The sequence below is a fragment of the Eubalaena glacialis genome, chromosome 2 (assembly GCF_028564815.1).
Source record: "Eubalaena glacialis isolate mEubGla1 chromosome 2, mEubGla1.1.hap2.+ XY, whole genome shotgun sequence".
NCBI classification, from domain to species: domain Eukaryota; kingdom Metazoa; phylum Chordata; class Mammalia; order Artiodactyla; family Balaenidae; genus Eubalaena; species Eubalaena glacialis.
Window position 1 is genome coordinate 64,597,825 of NC_083717.1, and position 14,819 is coordinate 64,612,643.

At 36.5% G+C, this 14,819-nt stretch overlaps 1 protein-coding gene across 9 annotated transcripts in view; it reads left to right on the forward strand.

The window, feature by feature from the left end:
- Nucleotides 1-14,819, forward strand: part of MYO9A (myosin IXA) — a 279,267-nt gene that overhangs the window by 117,859 nt on the left and 146,589 nt on the right. For all 9 annotated transcript variants that reach the window (XM_061180112.1, XM_061180113.1, XM_061180111.1 and 6 more), the window contains one exon: nt 3,852-4,047. In XM_061180112.1, the coding sequence (XP_061036095.1) occupies nt 3,852-4,047 (196 nt within the window). The remainder of the gene's footprint in view (nt 1-3,851; nt 4,048-14,819) is intronic.

A 14,819-nucleotide genomic window follows, 5' to 3' on the forward strand; every position in this document is an offset into this window, starting at 1 on the left:
CAATTATATAAGCCAAAAGGGGAGCAAAAGTAGAACTAGACAAGTTTACCATCAAAGTTGTAGATTTTAATACGTATCTCTCAGTAACAACAGAATATGCAGACACAAAATCAATAAAAACAGAACAATTGAACAGCAGTACTAAACAACTGACCTAATTGGCATATCATAACTAGATATTCTTTGGGTGTTTAGAAATTAAGTAAAATTCTTCTAGATAACGCCTGAGTTAAAAAACAGATCACAATTAAAATGATAATATTTTAAACTGAACGTTAATGAAGATAACAACATATCAAAATTTGTAGGATGCATTTAAAGCGATAGCTTTAAAAGCATATGTTAGAAAGGAAGACTGGTTGAAAATACACTAGGGAAAGAACAGCAAATTAAACCCCCAAAATTAGAAGAGGGAAATAATAAAGAGCAGACCAGAAATCAATATTATAGAAAGCAGACATACAGGAGAGAAATTAACAAAGCCAAAAGTGAGTTCCTTGAAAGGATAACAGAAAATAATACAGTTGACCCTTGAACAACACTGGTTTGAACGTGGGGGTCCACTTACACACAAGTGTTTTTCAATAAATAGGTACTGTAGTGCTACGTGATCCACGATTGGTTGAATCCATGTATACAGCACCGTGGATACTATAAAGGGCTGACTATAAAGTTACACGGGATTTTCAACTGCACGGGTGGGTCGGCCTCCCTAACCCCCATGTTGTTCAAGGGTAGACTGTATAAGTAAAAGGTAATAGAAAATAACTAATGAAAGAAAAAAGAAATTCACAGATTACAGGTAGCAGAAATGAATAAGGGGATTTAACTACATACTCTACAGATATTAAAAAGATATGAACTTATTTTGCCAATAAATTTGACAGCATAGATAAAATGGAAAATGTCATGAAAAATACATTGCCAAAATTGGCACTGGAAAGTATAGGAAAACCTGAAAACCCTACTTCCGTTAAATAATTTGAATCAGTAGTTTAAAACTTTACACAAAGGAAATTCCAGGCCCACATGGTTTCACTGGTGAATGCTTTCAAACATATAAGCAATACTAGTCATGCATTTTCTTTCGAGTTTGAGGTACCTTTAAGATGTATAAATGGATCTCAGACATAACAAGAAATATTTGAGCTGGAAATACAGATTTGGGCTTCATCATTTAGATAGTGTTTCAAGTCATAATTATGGTCAAGATCAACTGATACAAGATGATCGAGGGAAAAATATGAGTACACAAGATGAAACCCTAAGAATTTTCAATACAGAACCAACAGTGGGGACTGAGAATGGACTGCACAAGAAGTAAGTAGTAAATCACAGTGTGGTTTTATGGAAGCCAGTAGAAGAGAGTTTCAAGGATGATGTGATTATTTTATGAAATGTACTTAGAAATCTAGAAATATGAAGACAGAGAGACAAGACCATTACATTTGAAAAAGGAAGGTCTCTATCAACATTTGACAGTCCTCATGGAAAAGAAATCTTGAATTTTAGGTTTTATGGTATAGTTATTAATAGGACGGGATGATCTTTGGAGTAGGGCAGACTGATGTTTTAGTTCCTGTTACTGGTACTTATGTTTGACCTCTGCTGAACTTCTCTACCTCTCTGTTTACTTATCAGTAAAGTGTGGTTTATAATTGATTCCACTTTATTGAGTAATTGTTAAAATTAAATAAGTTATGTATAGTGCTTAGCTTAATGCCTGACATTTGTCTGCCCTCAGTAGGTGTTTGCTTCTGCTGGTGATTTTTTTTTTTTAATTAATTAATTAATTTATTTATTTTTGGCTGTGCTGGGTCTTCGCTTCTGTGCGAGGGCCCCCTGTAGTTGCGGCAAGCGGGGGCCTCTCCTCATCGCGGTGCGCGGGCCCCTCACTATCGCGGCCCCTCTTGTTGTGGAGCACAGGCTCCAGACGCGCAGGCTCAGCAGCTGTGGCTCACGGGCCCAGCCGCTCCGCGGCACGTGGGATCCCCCCAGACCAGGGCTCGAACCCGTGCTCCCTGCATTAACAGGCAGACTCTCAACCACTGCGCCACCAGGGAAGCCCCTCTGCTGGTGATTTGATTTGAAAATTCTTACTCAGGTTTACTAACTTTTATAATATATACGTTTGCTCAAAGGGTACTTAGGGACCAACTAAGCACCGAGACTTCTGGCTTGTTTCCCCTGTTCTCAGGAGAACCAAGAATTACTAGGAAAGGAAAGCCCTAAAGGTAATAGGACAAGTCCAAGCTGCCTTCTGGACATGAGAGTAGATGACGTCATACTAGGCATGATTCTCACAGAATTCTGAGTTAGAGCTGTTCTGTGAAGCTGCAACGACATGGAGTAATTTACTCACCAAGTTTTAATCCTTCCATCTGGGTGTGGTTATAGTCAAATGCCTAGACTGTACGTATCAGTCTGGGATTTTCTTCCAGGAGTGTTAAGCTTCTTGCCCTCCCTATCTTTCTGTGGGTACTTAAACCCATTTTCTTGTGTTCTGTCATCGCCAACCCCCATTGACAGGTGGTTTTAACTGGCTATTTACAGTCCTTAGGTAATCTTATCCAGCTTTAAAAATCTGTATGCTGATGATATCCAAATGCATTTTCTGAAATCTCTGTAAGAATCTAGACAAATACATCCATCTGCCTACTTGATGTCTGTATGCAGACATAGTATACTGGTTATAAGTGGCTGAGTTTGAACCTCTGTTCTTCCAGTTACTGTGTGATAGGGGCCAAGATAGTTAACCTTTCTATGACTCACTTTCCTCATCTATAAAATAGGAATAATATCATCTACCTCAAGGAGTTGTTAAGGTGATGAAATGAACTTCAATGAGACAACACATGTAAAATGCTTAGAAGTGTGCCATACACTTAGGAACCTCTCAATAAATGTTACTTGCTATTATCATTATTCTCAGCATCTCAAGCTTCACTTGGACAAAACTTACCTCTTAATCCTCATTTTCTATCCCTATACCTTCTCTTTTCTCTAGTCTTCTCCATATCAGTATGTGGTACCTCTACCCACTTTGTTGCTCAAACCCAAAATATAGGTGTTAACCTAATTTTCTCATTCACTCACCATGCCCTAATCCACCAGCAAGTCCTTTGTCCTTACCTCTAAAACATATCCCAAATATGATAACCATTTTCCCTTTCCACTAGTACCATCAATGTAGTCCAAGTCACTGTCAGTTCTTCTGGAATACTGCAATAGCTGGCCTACCTTTTCCATCTTTGTACAGTTCATTCCCTCTGCAGCAACCAGTGATGTTTATAAAACACCAGTTAGCTCATGTCATTATCCTTCTAGTGGCTTTTCTTTACACTTGAATAAAACCCAAACTCCTAGTGCAGGCTTACATAGCCTACATAGCCTATTTATTTGCTTATTCTTCTAGCACTCTCACCCTTGCCAAGAATCCTCCAGTCCCTGGTCTTACTGGTTTTCTCCTAACTTGTTCAACTCATTGCCACCTATAGGTAGTAGGTGTTCCCTTTGAAATGCTGTTCCTGGTCTTCTCATTTCTGGCTCCTTTTTGTTATTCAACTCTCTTGTCATTTTATGTGATAGTCCTGTAGAGAGTCTCTCCCTGACCAGTGTTTAACAAGCTGCAATAAGATTGTGGAATGCTCATTCTAATTTAAATTAATTATTGAATTAAATAGTTTTAGGGTCAGATGGGACTTTGTAGAGGATATCTATCTGGTCCATTTAGCTGCCTAAAACAGAAGTCACTTCTATAGCCTTATTCAACCACTGTTCATATACGTCACCCATTATCTTCTTGGTTTAATAATTTTTTCAAAAGTAACACTGGTACTTTTTTCATGTAGGATTTCCGGGAAAAAAATACAGATCATATGCGCCCTGACATTGTAGCTCTTCTGAGAAGTAGCAAGAATGCATTTATCTCTGGGATGATTGGAATTGATCCTGTAGCTGTTTTCCGTTGGGCAGTTCTCCGAGCTTTTTTCAGAGCTGTTATTGCTTTCAGGGAAGCTGGGAAAAGACACATTCAGAGAAAAACTGGTAAGCAGTAGACATCAGTATTCTACTATGCTTCTGTTTGTTTTCTTACCACGCCCTAACATCATGTTTCAGATCTAATGAGTTCTGGTGAGTGTATGTGTGTGTATATATATGTTGGTACATTTTTATTAATAAATACTGATAGGAATAATGAGTGTAAAGCACCTGGTATTTATTAGGCATTCAGACATTGGTATGATTTTTAAACAAAAAGTGAAAAATTATTATTTAATTATATAGAATTTAATATTGATATTTTTCTCTGTTTTCTTCTTAAGTCATAGTTTTGACTACAAATGAAACATAATGTGGAAGCATAAATCAGGAGGCAGAAAAATTAGGATGGAGGTAGTCTAGTATAGTGGGGTAACCCAACTTCAGTAATCAGTTGTCATCTCTTCTCTTGACTGATTTTGTGACTATTAGCTGTTTTTCTTGGAGTGTAAAACTGCCTTCAATATTATGAGGGTAAAATCAGATAATACATGTAAAGTATCTGTTTATGAGGTGTTAATTTTCTTTTCCTCTTACACTTAAGTCAGTTAGCTGGATTTTACTTTAAAAGTTAGAAATGGATAAAACAGGATACTTTTTTGTGTGTCTCCTCCTTAAATCATAAAATATTCTCATTTCACATTCTGTGGGAGGAGCATCTCAAAAGCACTTGCTACCTACTTGAAATGACACTGTTGCTTGCTGTAGCTCTAGCCTTAGATAGACCATTGCTGCATGGTGAGGATATTCTAATACATATGTAATTATTTAAAATAATTTTTTTTGCCAAGAAGCTTCAGCAGAAGTGCAGGAGGACACACTTTGTGCTTTCAGAACTCCTAGACTACTCATAGGGCTTTTTGGCATGTGCACTAGCAGTAAAACTTTAAATTCAGCTTTTATGTATTTTAAATGAATGAAATATTTGAGAGATTGTATTTCTGAAATGAGAGGCAAAACTAATTGAATTTCATTTCTGTACTTCAGATTATAATGTGTGCAAACTGGCCTTTGTGGATAGAACTATAGTTTTTTTTTTTTAAATAAAAGGAATGTCTTAAAACTGCTTTGCCTTTGCCAAAATTATTTCTAAGAGGCTATCTTTGCAAAAAGCTTGAAAAAATTTTAAACTGAGGTATAATGGACATATAACATTATATTAGTTTCAGGTATATAACATAATGATTCAATATTTGTGTGTACTGCAAAATGGTACCATCCATTACTATACAAAGTTACAAAACTTTTTTTCTTGTGATGAGAACTTTTATAATTTAATCTCTTGGCAACTTTCAAATATGTACAGTACTGCAATATTATTGACTACAGTTACCAGCAAAAAGCTTTAAGGAAAAGTTTTTTCTTTTAAGATGCATTCTTATTTATTACAGTGGTCTTATCAATTATGAAAATTTTGAAAATTGATACATATCCTGCTAAGACGTAACTGACTAAGATAAGAAACTTTTCTTATATTTACTATTGAATACATTGCTTTCTGTAAAAGTTATTCACATTGAATGTTACTTTGGCATTTAAAATATTGTTTGTGAAAGCTGGTTCTATGTATATTAGTATTAATTAGTACAAAGACATGCAGTGCTACTAATGATCAACAACTGAAATTATCTTTACTTTGATAATTTCTAGATACTTTTTGTTTTCTGGCCAGCATAGAGCTTCCACATAATAAACTCTTTTTGAAAACTCTTTTATACTGGGATATAACATGTATACAGAAAAGTGCACAGAACAAAACATATAGCTCAGTGAATTATCACAAAGTGAAAACACCCCTGGAACTATCTTCTAGATTAAGAAAGAGAATATTAGCAACATGCTAGAAGTCCCCCTTGTATAAACTTCTAAAATTTCACTTTTTATCAAGAAAAAGAAAAACAATAGTTCATTTGCATTTTGAGGCAGTGACTGAGCAGGTTTGTTACAGAGAATAATTGTATTACAGCATATTAGTGTCAGTGCCAAAATTTAGCATTTTTCCTCCCTCTGTACCACTTACCACCTTCTGTTTTCTGGTGGGTTTAGGATAAACGGATATTATAAAATTAGAACATTGTAGTATTGCAAAACAAATACTAACAGAGTAACTGTGAAAATGAACTAAGTAGTAGATGCAGAACTCTTATAATGACCATAAGTAGTATGCAAACATATCAACGTGAAACAGGATTTGGAGATTATTTAAGCAGAAGTAGAATATATGAAAGGCAGAAGGTAACCCAGTTCAGATCTTGAATGAGAGTAAGAAGAGGTCAAAGGTAATATTTCTAATGAAGAAAGAAGATGTAGACTGCAGAAGTGCAATATATTTTCACTTCCTTGAAGACTATCTTTATAAGATATTTCACTGGACTCTTAGCTGATTGTCAACAAATACCTTGATGGTGAACCAAAAAAATCCTGGATCTTCTTAAGGAATTCCCTAACATTCTTTTTCTTCATCAAGCCAACTGAGCACAAATGAGAATATCAAATTTAAATCTACTTTTGACTGTTATTTTTTCTTTTTTATAGACTTTCAAATTAGAGGGCATAGTGCCATTTTAAAGTCTTTAAATAAAAATTAATTCAACTTATTCCTTTTAAGAATAAATTTGTTATAGTTGTGGTATGTTATAGCTGGGGCAGGTTATCAGGAAACCATAAAATGTTCTTAGTAGAGTCATATAAATTGGCAGTCTGAGTGAAGCTACATGTTGGCCCTGCTGGGAGGTGGAATTAAAAATGGTAATGATTTTTCTGATCAGCAGTGAGGTATTGGAGTACAGGTATTCCAGTGGTAGCATCCACCTTGCCTCTTATTTACTCCTCCTGAATAAGAAAGAGCCTGGACTAGAAAGTACAGGGGAGATCATAACTTGACCATGAATTATACAGTATGCAGATGTGAGTGCAGTGATGCTTATTTGGTTCTTTTGGAGTTACATAAAAGTATAGCCAAAGAGGAATTTTAATCCATCTAAAAAGACTAGGCAGAGACAGCGAATTCAGCTGTGGCATTGGCATAAGAGGCAAGAACGAGGGGCTTCCCTGGTGGCGCAGTGGTTAAGAATCCACCTGCCAATGCAGGGGACACGGGTTCGATCCCTGGTCCGGGAAGATCCCACATACTGCAGAGCAGCTAAGCCCGTGCACCACAACTACTGAGCCTGTGAGCCGCAACTACTGAAGCCCATGCGCCTAGAGCCCATGCTCTGCAACAAGAGAAGCCACTGCAATGAGAAGCCCGCGCACCACAATGAAGAGTAGCCCTCGCTCACTGCAACTAGAGAAAGCCTGCATGCAGCAACAAAGACCCGGCACAGTCAAAAATAAATAAATAAATAAATAAATTAAAAAAAAAAAAAAAGGAGGCAAGAACGAGAGTCCAAAGTGTCATTCGGTTCCTTAATCTACAGGGAGAAAAGCTGAAGCCATTCATATAGTGTCTGCAGATAGAGAGCTTTAATGGTTCCCACATAAACTGTTCCTCTTCCCCATCCCACACAGTAGACTCCGTAACTCTAATGTGCTCCCATTTGTTTTTGCAAGTGGGAGAAGGATTCCAGTGACCATCTATTTCCAGAAATGACCAAGTACTAAAACTAATTTAGATATCACCTAAACAGGGTCTAGGATCTCTATGCAGTACTCTATCCATAATTCTACCCAGTACTTAAGACAATTAAGAGCATTTTTGTTAACAGACAAAACCCTGACCATTATTTATAAATCAGTTCTGTATCAGGCATTATGCTGTGGTGATTAAGAGTAAGAGTTTTAGATTAAATGTCAATGAAATGGTAGAGTAAGGACCTCTGAAAATTCTCTCTTCCATAAAAGCAACAAGAACACTTGCAAAAATTGTCAGAATAACTTTGCTGGAGCTCCGTAAATTCATCAAAGGCCTTCAGTAATCTGGGAAGTATATATACAAGAAAAAAGGCTGAATATTGATAATGACAGTGCGCTTTGTAGTGTTTTAACTTGCACTACTCACCTCCCTCCCTGCCAAGCTCTACGGTAGCCTTGAAAATCAATAGCCTGGAAGCACAATGAAAATCAGCAGTGTGACAACCCCTGGAGGGAATAGAAGGGGGTTGGCGCTCCTTCAAAGCCCCATTCCCAGAGAATATTCAACTTATTTGGTAGCTCCCTGGAAGACCCCACTTACAAGGCTATCTTTTAACCTGACTTGGAGCTTGCCCAGCATGAATAACCTTTTACCTAGGGGTTTTGTCCAAAACAATCAGAAGCAGTTGTTGAACATTGCAACTCTCTGATGCAGTAGATAACAGCTGGGGCAAAAACTAACCAAAACATTTGAAAGGAAAAGCTGGAGAATGAGGTTTCCATAACGGCTATGAAAAGTTCCCATATGTTCATGGGAATCTAGATAGCTATGCACATGCATAGGACTGTATACGTGCCCAGGGCTATGCATATGCTCAGTAAAGACCTGAGGATATCCTGATTTCTTACCTCAGGATAACCTACAGATTCTGTGCAAGCAGGGCAAGGCAAAGTTGTAAACTGCCTAGCTGAGTGTTGAAGGTATGCACCAACATACACACTCAGTGACCCTTGACAAAAACTGGGAGAATTAGTGGTTTCAGGCATGTAAAGATATCTGCCTTCAATCAATAGCTGACATTTAAGCTAACTGAGCAGAGATTTCCATGGTCACCTGTGACAAACTTTACAGAATTAGTTCAGGAAAGTCCTAAACAAATAGTAGCAACTGTAAGAAACAGCAACAACAGCAAATCCTGGGAAGAGAATTTTCAGAGTTGCCATTTTATATAACTACCCCTGAAAAAATCCAGACATTGATATTACTAGACAAAGTCTTTAAACTATTTTAAATATATTTAAAGACTTAAAGGTAACTATATCTGAAGAACAAAAGGAAAGTATGAGAACAATGTCTCACCAAATGGGGAATATCAATTTTATACACACACACACCCACACCCCCACACATATCAATTTTGAAGTGGAAAAAAATGTACAATAACTGAAATGAGAAATTCAGTAGAAGAGTTCAGCAGCAGGTTTGAATAAGCAGAAGCCAGAATCGGGTGAACATGAAGACAGATCAGTTGAGATAAACTGGCTAAGGAACAGGAATAATAAAGAATGAAGAAAAATAAACAGAGCTTCTAGACTTATGGGACACCATGAGGCATATAAACTTCTGAGAGTCCGGAAGGAAAGGAGGGAAAGGGAAAGAAAGAATATTTCAAGAAATAATGGCCAACACCTCCTCAAATTTGATGAGAAGATTAATATACACATCTAACAAGCTCGATAAACTACAAGGTGGGTGAATTCAAAGAGATTCAAACTTAGATATATCATAATTAAACTGTCTAGAGGTAAAGAGAGAATATTGAAAGCAGCAAGAGAAAAATGATTCATCATGCACAAAGTTATCCTCAGTAAGATTAAAAGTTGATTCATCATTAGAAAGCATTGAGGCTAGAGGACAGCAACTTGGCATATTCAAAGTGCTGAAAGAAAAAAACACTGTCAATCAAGAATTCTGTATTCACTAAAACTATCCTTCAAGATGAAATTATGACATTCCCAGATAAACAGATCCTGAGTGACTGTTACTAGCTGCCCCACAAGAAATATTAAAGGTAGTTCTTCTGGCTGAAATGAAAGGACACTAGACAGTAGCTCGAAAGCACATGAAATAATAAAGAGCACCATTAAAGGCAGCTATAAATATAAAAGATAGTAAAAATGTATTTTTTACATTTTGTAACTTTTTTTCCCTCCAATCTGATTTAAAAGACAACTGTGAAAAAGCAATAATTATAAATCTCTCTTGGAGGGCATGCCATTTTAAAGAGGGCATGCCATGTTATTGTCATGTTATTGCATGACAATACAGAATAAAGAAGGAGGAAGGGAATGAAGCTATATAGGAGGAAAGTTTTTATATACTATTGAAATTAAGTAGCTTTTAATCTAGATTAGATTGTTGTAAGTTAAGATGCTAATTTTAATTCCCTTGGCACTTGTTAAGAAAATAACTAAAAAATAATATAGTAAAAGAAATGACAAAAATATTAAAATAGTATACTAGAAAACATCTATTCAACACAAAAGAAGAGAGTAATGAAAGAAAAGAGGAACAAAAATAATATGTTTTATGGTATATGTGGAAACTAAATAACACACTTCTTAATAACCAATGGGACAAAGAAGAAATCATAAGGGAAATTAGAAAATAGTTTGAAATGAATAGAAGAAAATATACACCCATATTTTATGGGATACAGCTAAAAGAGTGGTTAGAGGGAAATTTATTTCTCCCTTAGAGAAATTTATCTCTATTAAGAAAGAATATCTCAAATCAATAACTTAATGCCCCACCTTAAGATTCTAGGGAAAAAGGGAAAACTAAACCCAAAGCAAGCAGTAGGAAAGACATAATAAAGAGTAGATCTGAAATAAATAAAATAGAGAGTAGAAAACAATAAAGAAAACAAATAAAACTGAAAGGTACTTCTTTAAAAAGGTAAACAAAATTGACAAACCTTGAGGTAGGCAGACCAAGAAGAGGGGAGAGGAGACTCAAATTACTAATTTGGGGAAAGAAAGGGGGGTGTTGCTGCTGAACTGATGGAAATAAAAAGGATTATAATACTATTAACAGTTGTATGTCAACAAATTAGAACCTAGTGGAAATGGAAAAATTCCTAGAAATATGCTAACAGCCTATACTGACTCCAGAAGAAATAGAAAGTCTGAAAAGGCCTGTTACAAGAAAAGAGATTGAATTAGTTATGAAAAAAAATCTTCCCACAAACCAAGGAACAGTGAATTCACTGATAAGTTTTATCAAATACTTAATGAAGAATTAACACCAATCCTTTATAAACTCTTCCAAAAACATAGACGATAAGGGAATACTTTCATTCTCAATCTGTGAGGCCAGTATTACCAGCATACCAGATAAGACATCACAAAAATGAAAACCACAAACCAATATCCCTCAACAAAAATCCTCAACAAAATCCTTGCAGACTGAGTCCAGCAATATGTAAAAAGTATTTTACACCATTATCTAGTGGAATTACCCAGGAATGCAAGGTTGGTTCACCTTAGAAAACTCAAATCAATGTAATACACCACATTGATAGACTAAAGGGCAAAAATCAGATCATCACCTCAATAGACACAGAAGAGGCACTTGACAGACACGAATACCTTTTCATATTTTTCATCATAAAAATGCTGAACAAATTAGCAATAGAAGGCGACTTCCTCAGTCTGATAAGGGGACCTGTGAAAGATCCAAAGCTTATATAATTCTTGATGGTGAATGACTGAATACTTTTCCCTTAAGATCAGAAACAAGACAGGATATCTGTTTTCACCTCTTCTATTTAACATTGTCCTGGAAATCCTGGTAAGAGTAATCAGGCAAGAAAAAGAAATAAAAGACATCCAAATTGGAAAGGAAGAAACCATTTTGTTTGTAGATGACATATTTTGTGTAAAATTTCCTAAGGAATCTACAAAAAAATCTACTAGAGATAAAAAATGAGCTCAAGTTGCAAGACACAACGTCAATATGCAAAATCGGTTGTATTTCTAGACATTAACAGTAAACAACCTGAAAACAAAATTAAGTTGGTGCTTCAATTACAAGAGCACCAACAAGTATAAAATTCTTACTAATAAATTTAACAAAAGAATTGCAAGACTTGTTCACTGAAACTACAAAATATTGTTGAAAAAACTTAAAGAATACTGCAATAAATGGAAAGATATTATATGTTTATGCATTGGAAGGCATAGTTAAGATGGCAATACTGGATCTACAGATTCAGCATAGTCCTGTCAAAACCACAGCTACCTTTATGCAGATATTGCCAAGCTAATCCTAAAATTGATATGTAAAGGAATCCAGAAATGCAAGAAGGACAAAAATTGGAGGATTCACATTTCCCAGTTTGGATTAGGCAGTGGATTCTTAGGTATGACAAGATTAGGTATAAAACACAAGCAACCAAAGAAAAAATGGATAAATTAGACTTCATGAAAATTAAAAACTTTTGTGCCTCAAAGGATACTATTAAGAGAGTGAAGGGACTTCCCTGGTGGCGCAGTGGATAAGACTCCACGCTCCCAATGCAGGGGGCCCGGGTTTGATCCCTATTCAGGGAACTAGAACCCACATGGATGCCACAACTAAAGAGCTGGAGAGCCACAACTCAGGAGCCTACAAGCTGCAACTAAGGAGCCTGCCTGCTGCAACTAAGACCCGGTGCAACCAAATAAATAAAATAAATATTTTTAAAAAAGTGAAATGACAACTCACAGAATGATAGAAGATATTTATAAATCACGTATCTAATAAGGAACTGGTATCTAGAATATATACAGTTCTTGCAATTCAATAGTAAAAAACTAATAACCCAATTAAAAAATGGGCAAAGGATCTGAAAAGACATTTCTCCAAAGAAGATATGCAAATAGTCAATAAAAAACATGAAAAGATGCTCAGTATAGTTTGTCATCAGGGAAATGCAAATCGAAGCCACAGTAAGATACAACTTCACATCTACTAGGATGGCTACAATAAAATAGACAGGTAATAACAAATGTTGGTAATAAGGATGTGGAAAAATTGGAAGCCTCATATGCTGCTGGTGAAAATTTAAAATGGTGCAGCCACTTTGTAAAACAGCCTGGTAGTTACATTTTACCCAGCAGTTCCACTCTTTAGGTAGATACTTAAAAGAATTGAAAGCAGATGTTCAAACAAAAACTTGTACTTGTTGTTCTTAGCAACATATTCATAATAGCCAAAAGGTAGAAACAACTCAAATGTTCATCAACAGATGACTGGATAAACAAAATGTGGTATATCCATACAATGGAATACTATTCTGTCACGTAAATGAATGAGATACTAGTACATGCTATATAACATGGGTGAACCTTGAAAGCATTTTGTTAAGTGAAAGCGTAAGACACAAAAGGCCACATACTGTATGATTTCATTTATATGAATTTTCTAGAATAGGCAAATCTGTCGAGAAAGAATGTAGATTAGTGTTTGCCCAGGGAAGACAGGGAGATAACAAGGGGAGTGATAGTTTAAAAGTACAGAGTTTCTCCCTAAGGACTCCACACAAAAACTACTAGATCTAATAAATGAATTCAGCAAAGTAGCAGGATACAAGAGTAACATTCAGAAATCAGTTGTATTTCTTTACACTAACAATGAAATATCAGAAAGGGAATGTAAAAAAAAAAAAAAAATACTGGGACTTCCCTGGTGGTACAGTGGTTAAGAATCTGCCTGCCATTGCAGGGGACACGGGTTTAAGCCCTGGTCTGGGGAGATCCCACATGCCACGGAGCAACTAAGCCCGTGTGCCACAACTACTGAGCCTGCACTCTAGAGCCTGTGAGCCACAACTACTGAGCCCTTGTGCCACAACTACTGAAGCCCATGCGCCTAGAGCCCGTGCTCCACAACAAGAGAAGCCACTACAATGAGAAGCCTGCACACCACAACAAAGAGTAGCTCCCCTCTCCACAACTAGAGAAAGCCTGTGTGCAGCAACGAAGACCCAATGCAACCAAAAATAAATAAATAAATAAATAAATAAATTTTAAAAAACCCCAAAAAACCTTTTAAAATTGCACCCAAAAAAAAGTATCTAGGAATAAACCTGACCAAGGAGGTGAAAGACTTATACACTGAGAACTATAAAACATTAATAAAGGAAATAAAAGAGGATTCAAAGAAATGGAAAGATATCCCATGCCCTTGGATTGGAAGAATTAATATAGTTAAAATGGCAATACTACCCAAAGCAATCTACAGATATAATGAGATCCTGTCAAATTACCCATGACATTTTTCACAGAACTAGAACAAATATCCAAAAATTTATATGGAACCATGAAAGACCCAGAATTGCTAGAGCAATCCTGAGGAAAAAAAGCAGGAGGACTTCCCTGGGGACATAGTGATTAAGAATCCATCTGCCAGTGCAGGGGACACAGGTTCAAGTCCTGGTCTGGGAAGATCCCATATGCCGCAGAGCAACTAAGCCTGTGTGCCACAACTACTGATCCTGCACTCTAGAGCCCATGAGCCACAGCTGCTGAGCCCATGTGCCACAACTACTGGGGCCCGCACGCCTCGAGCCTGTGCTCTGCAACAAAGACAAGCCACTGCAATGAGAGGCCCGCACACTTCAGCAAAGGGTGGCCCCCATTCACCGCAACTAGAGAAAGCCCATGTGCAACAATGAAGACGCAACGCAGACAAAAATAAAAATTAATTAATTAATTAATTAAAAAAAAAAAAAACAAAGCAGGAGGCATAACTCTCCCAGACTTCAGACAGTACCACAAAGTTAGAGTAATCAAAACAATGTGGTATTGGTACAAAAACAGGCATACAGATCAATGGTACAGAATAGAGAGCCCAGAAATAAACCCATACACCTGTGGTCAATTAATCTTCAACAAAGGAGGCAAGAATATAAAATGGGAAAAAGTCTCTTCAGCAAGTGGTGCTGGGAGAGTTGGACAGCTGCATGTAAATCAATGAAGTTAGAACACACCCTCACACCCTGCACAAAAATAAACTCAAAATGTCTTAAAGACTTAAACATAAGACATGACAGTTTAAAACTCCTAGAAGAGAGCAAAGGCAAAACATTCTCTGACATAAATCATACCAATGTTTTCTTAGATCAGTCTCCCAAGGCAATAGAAGTAAAAACAAAAATAAA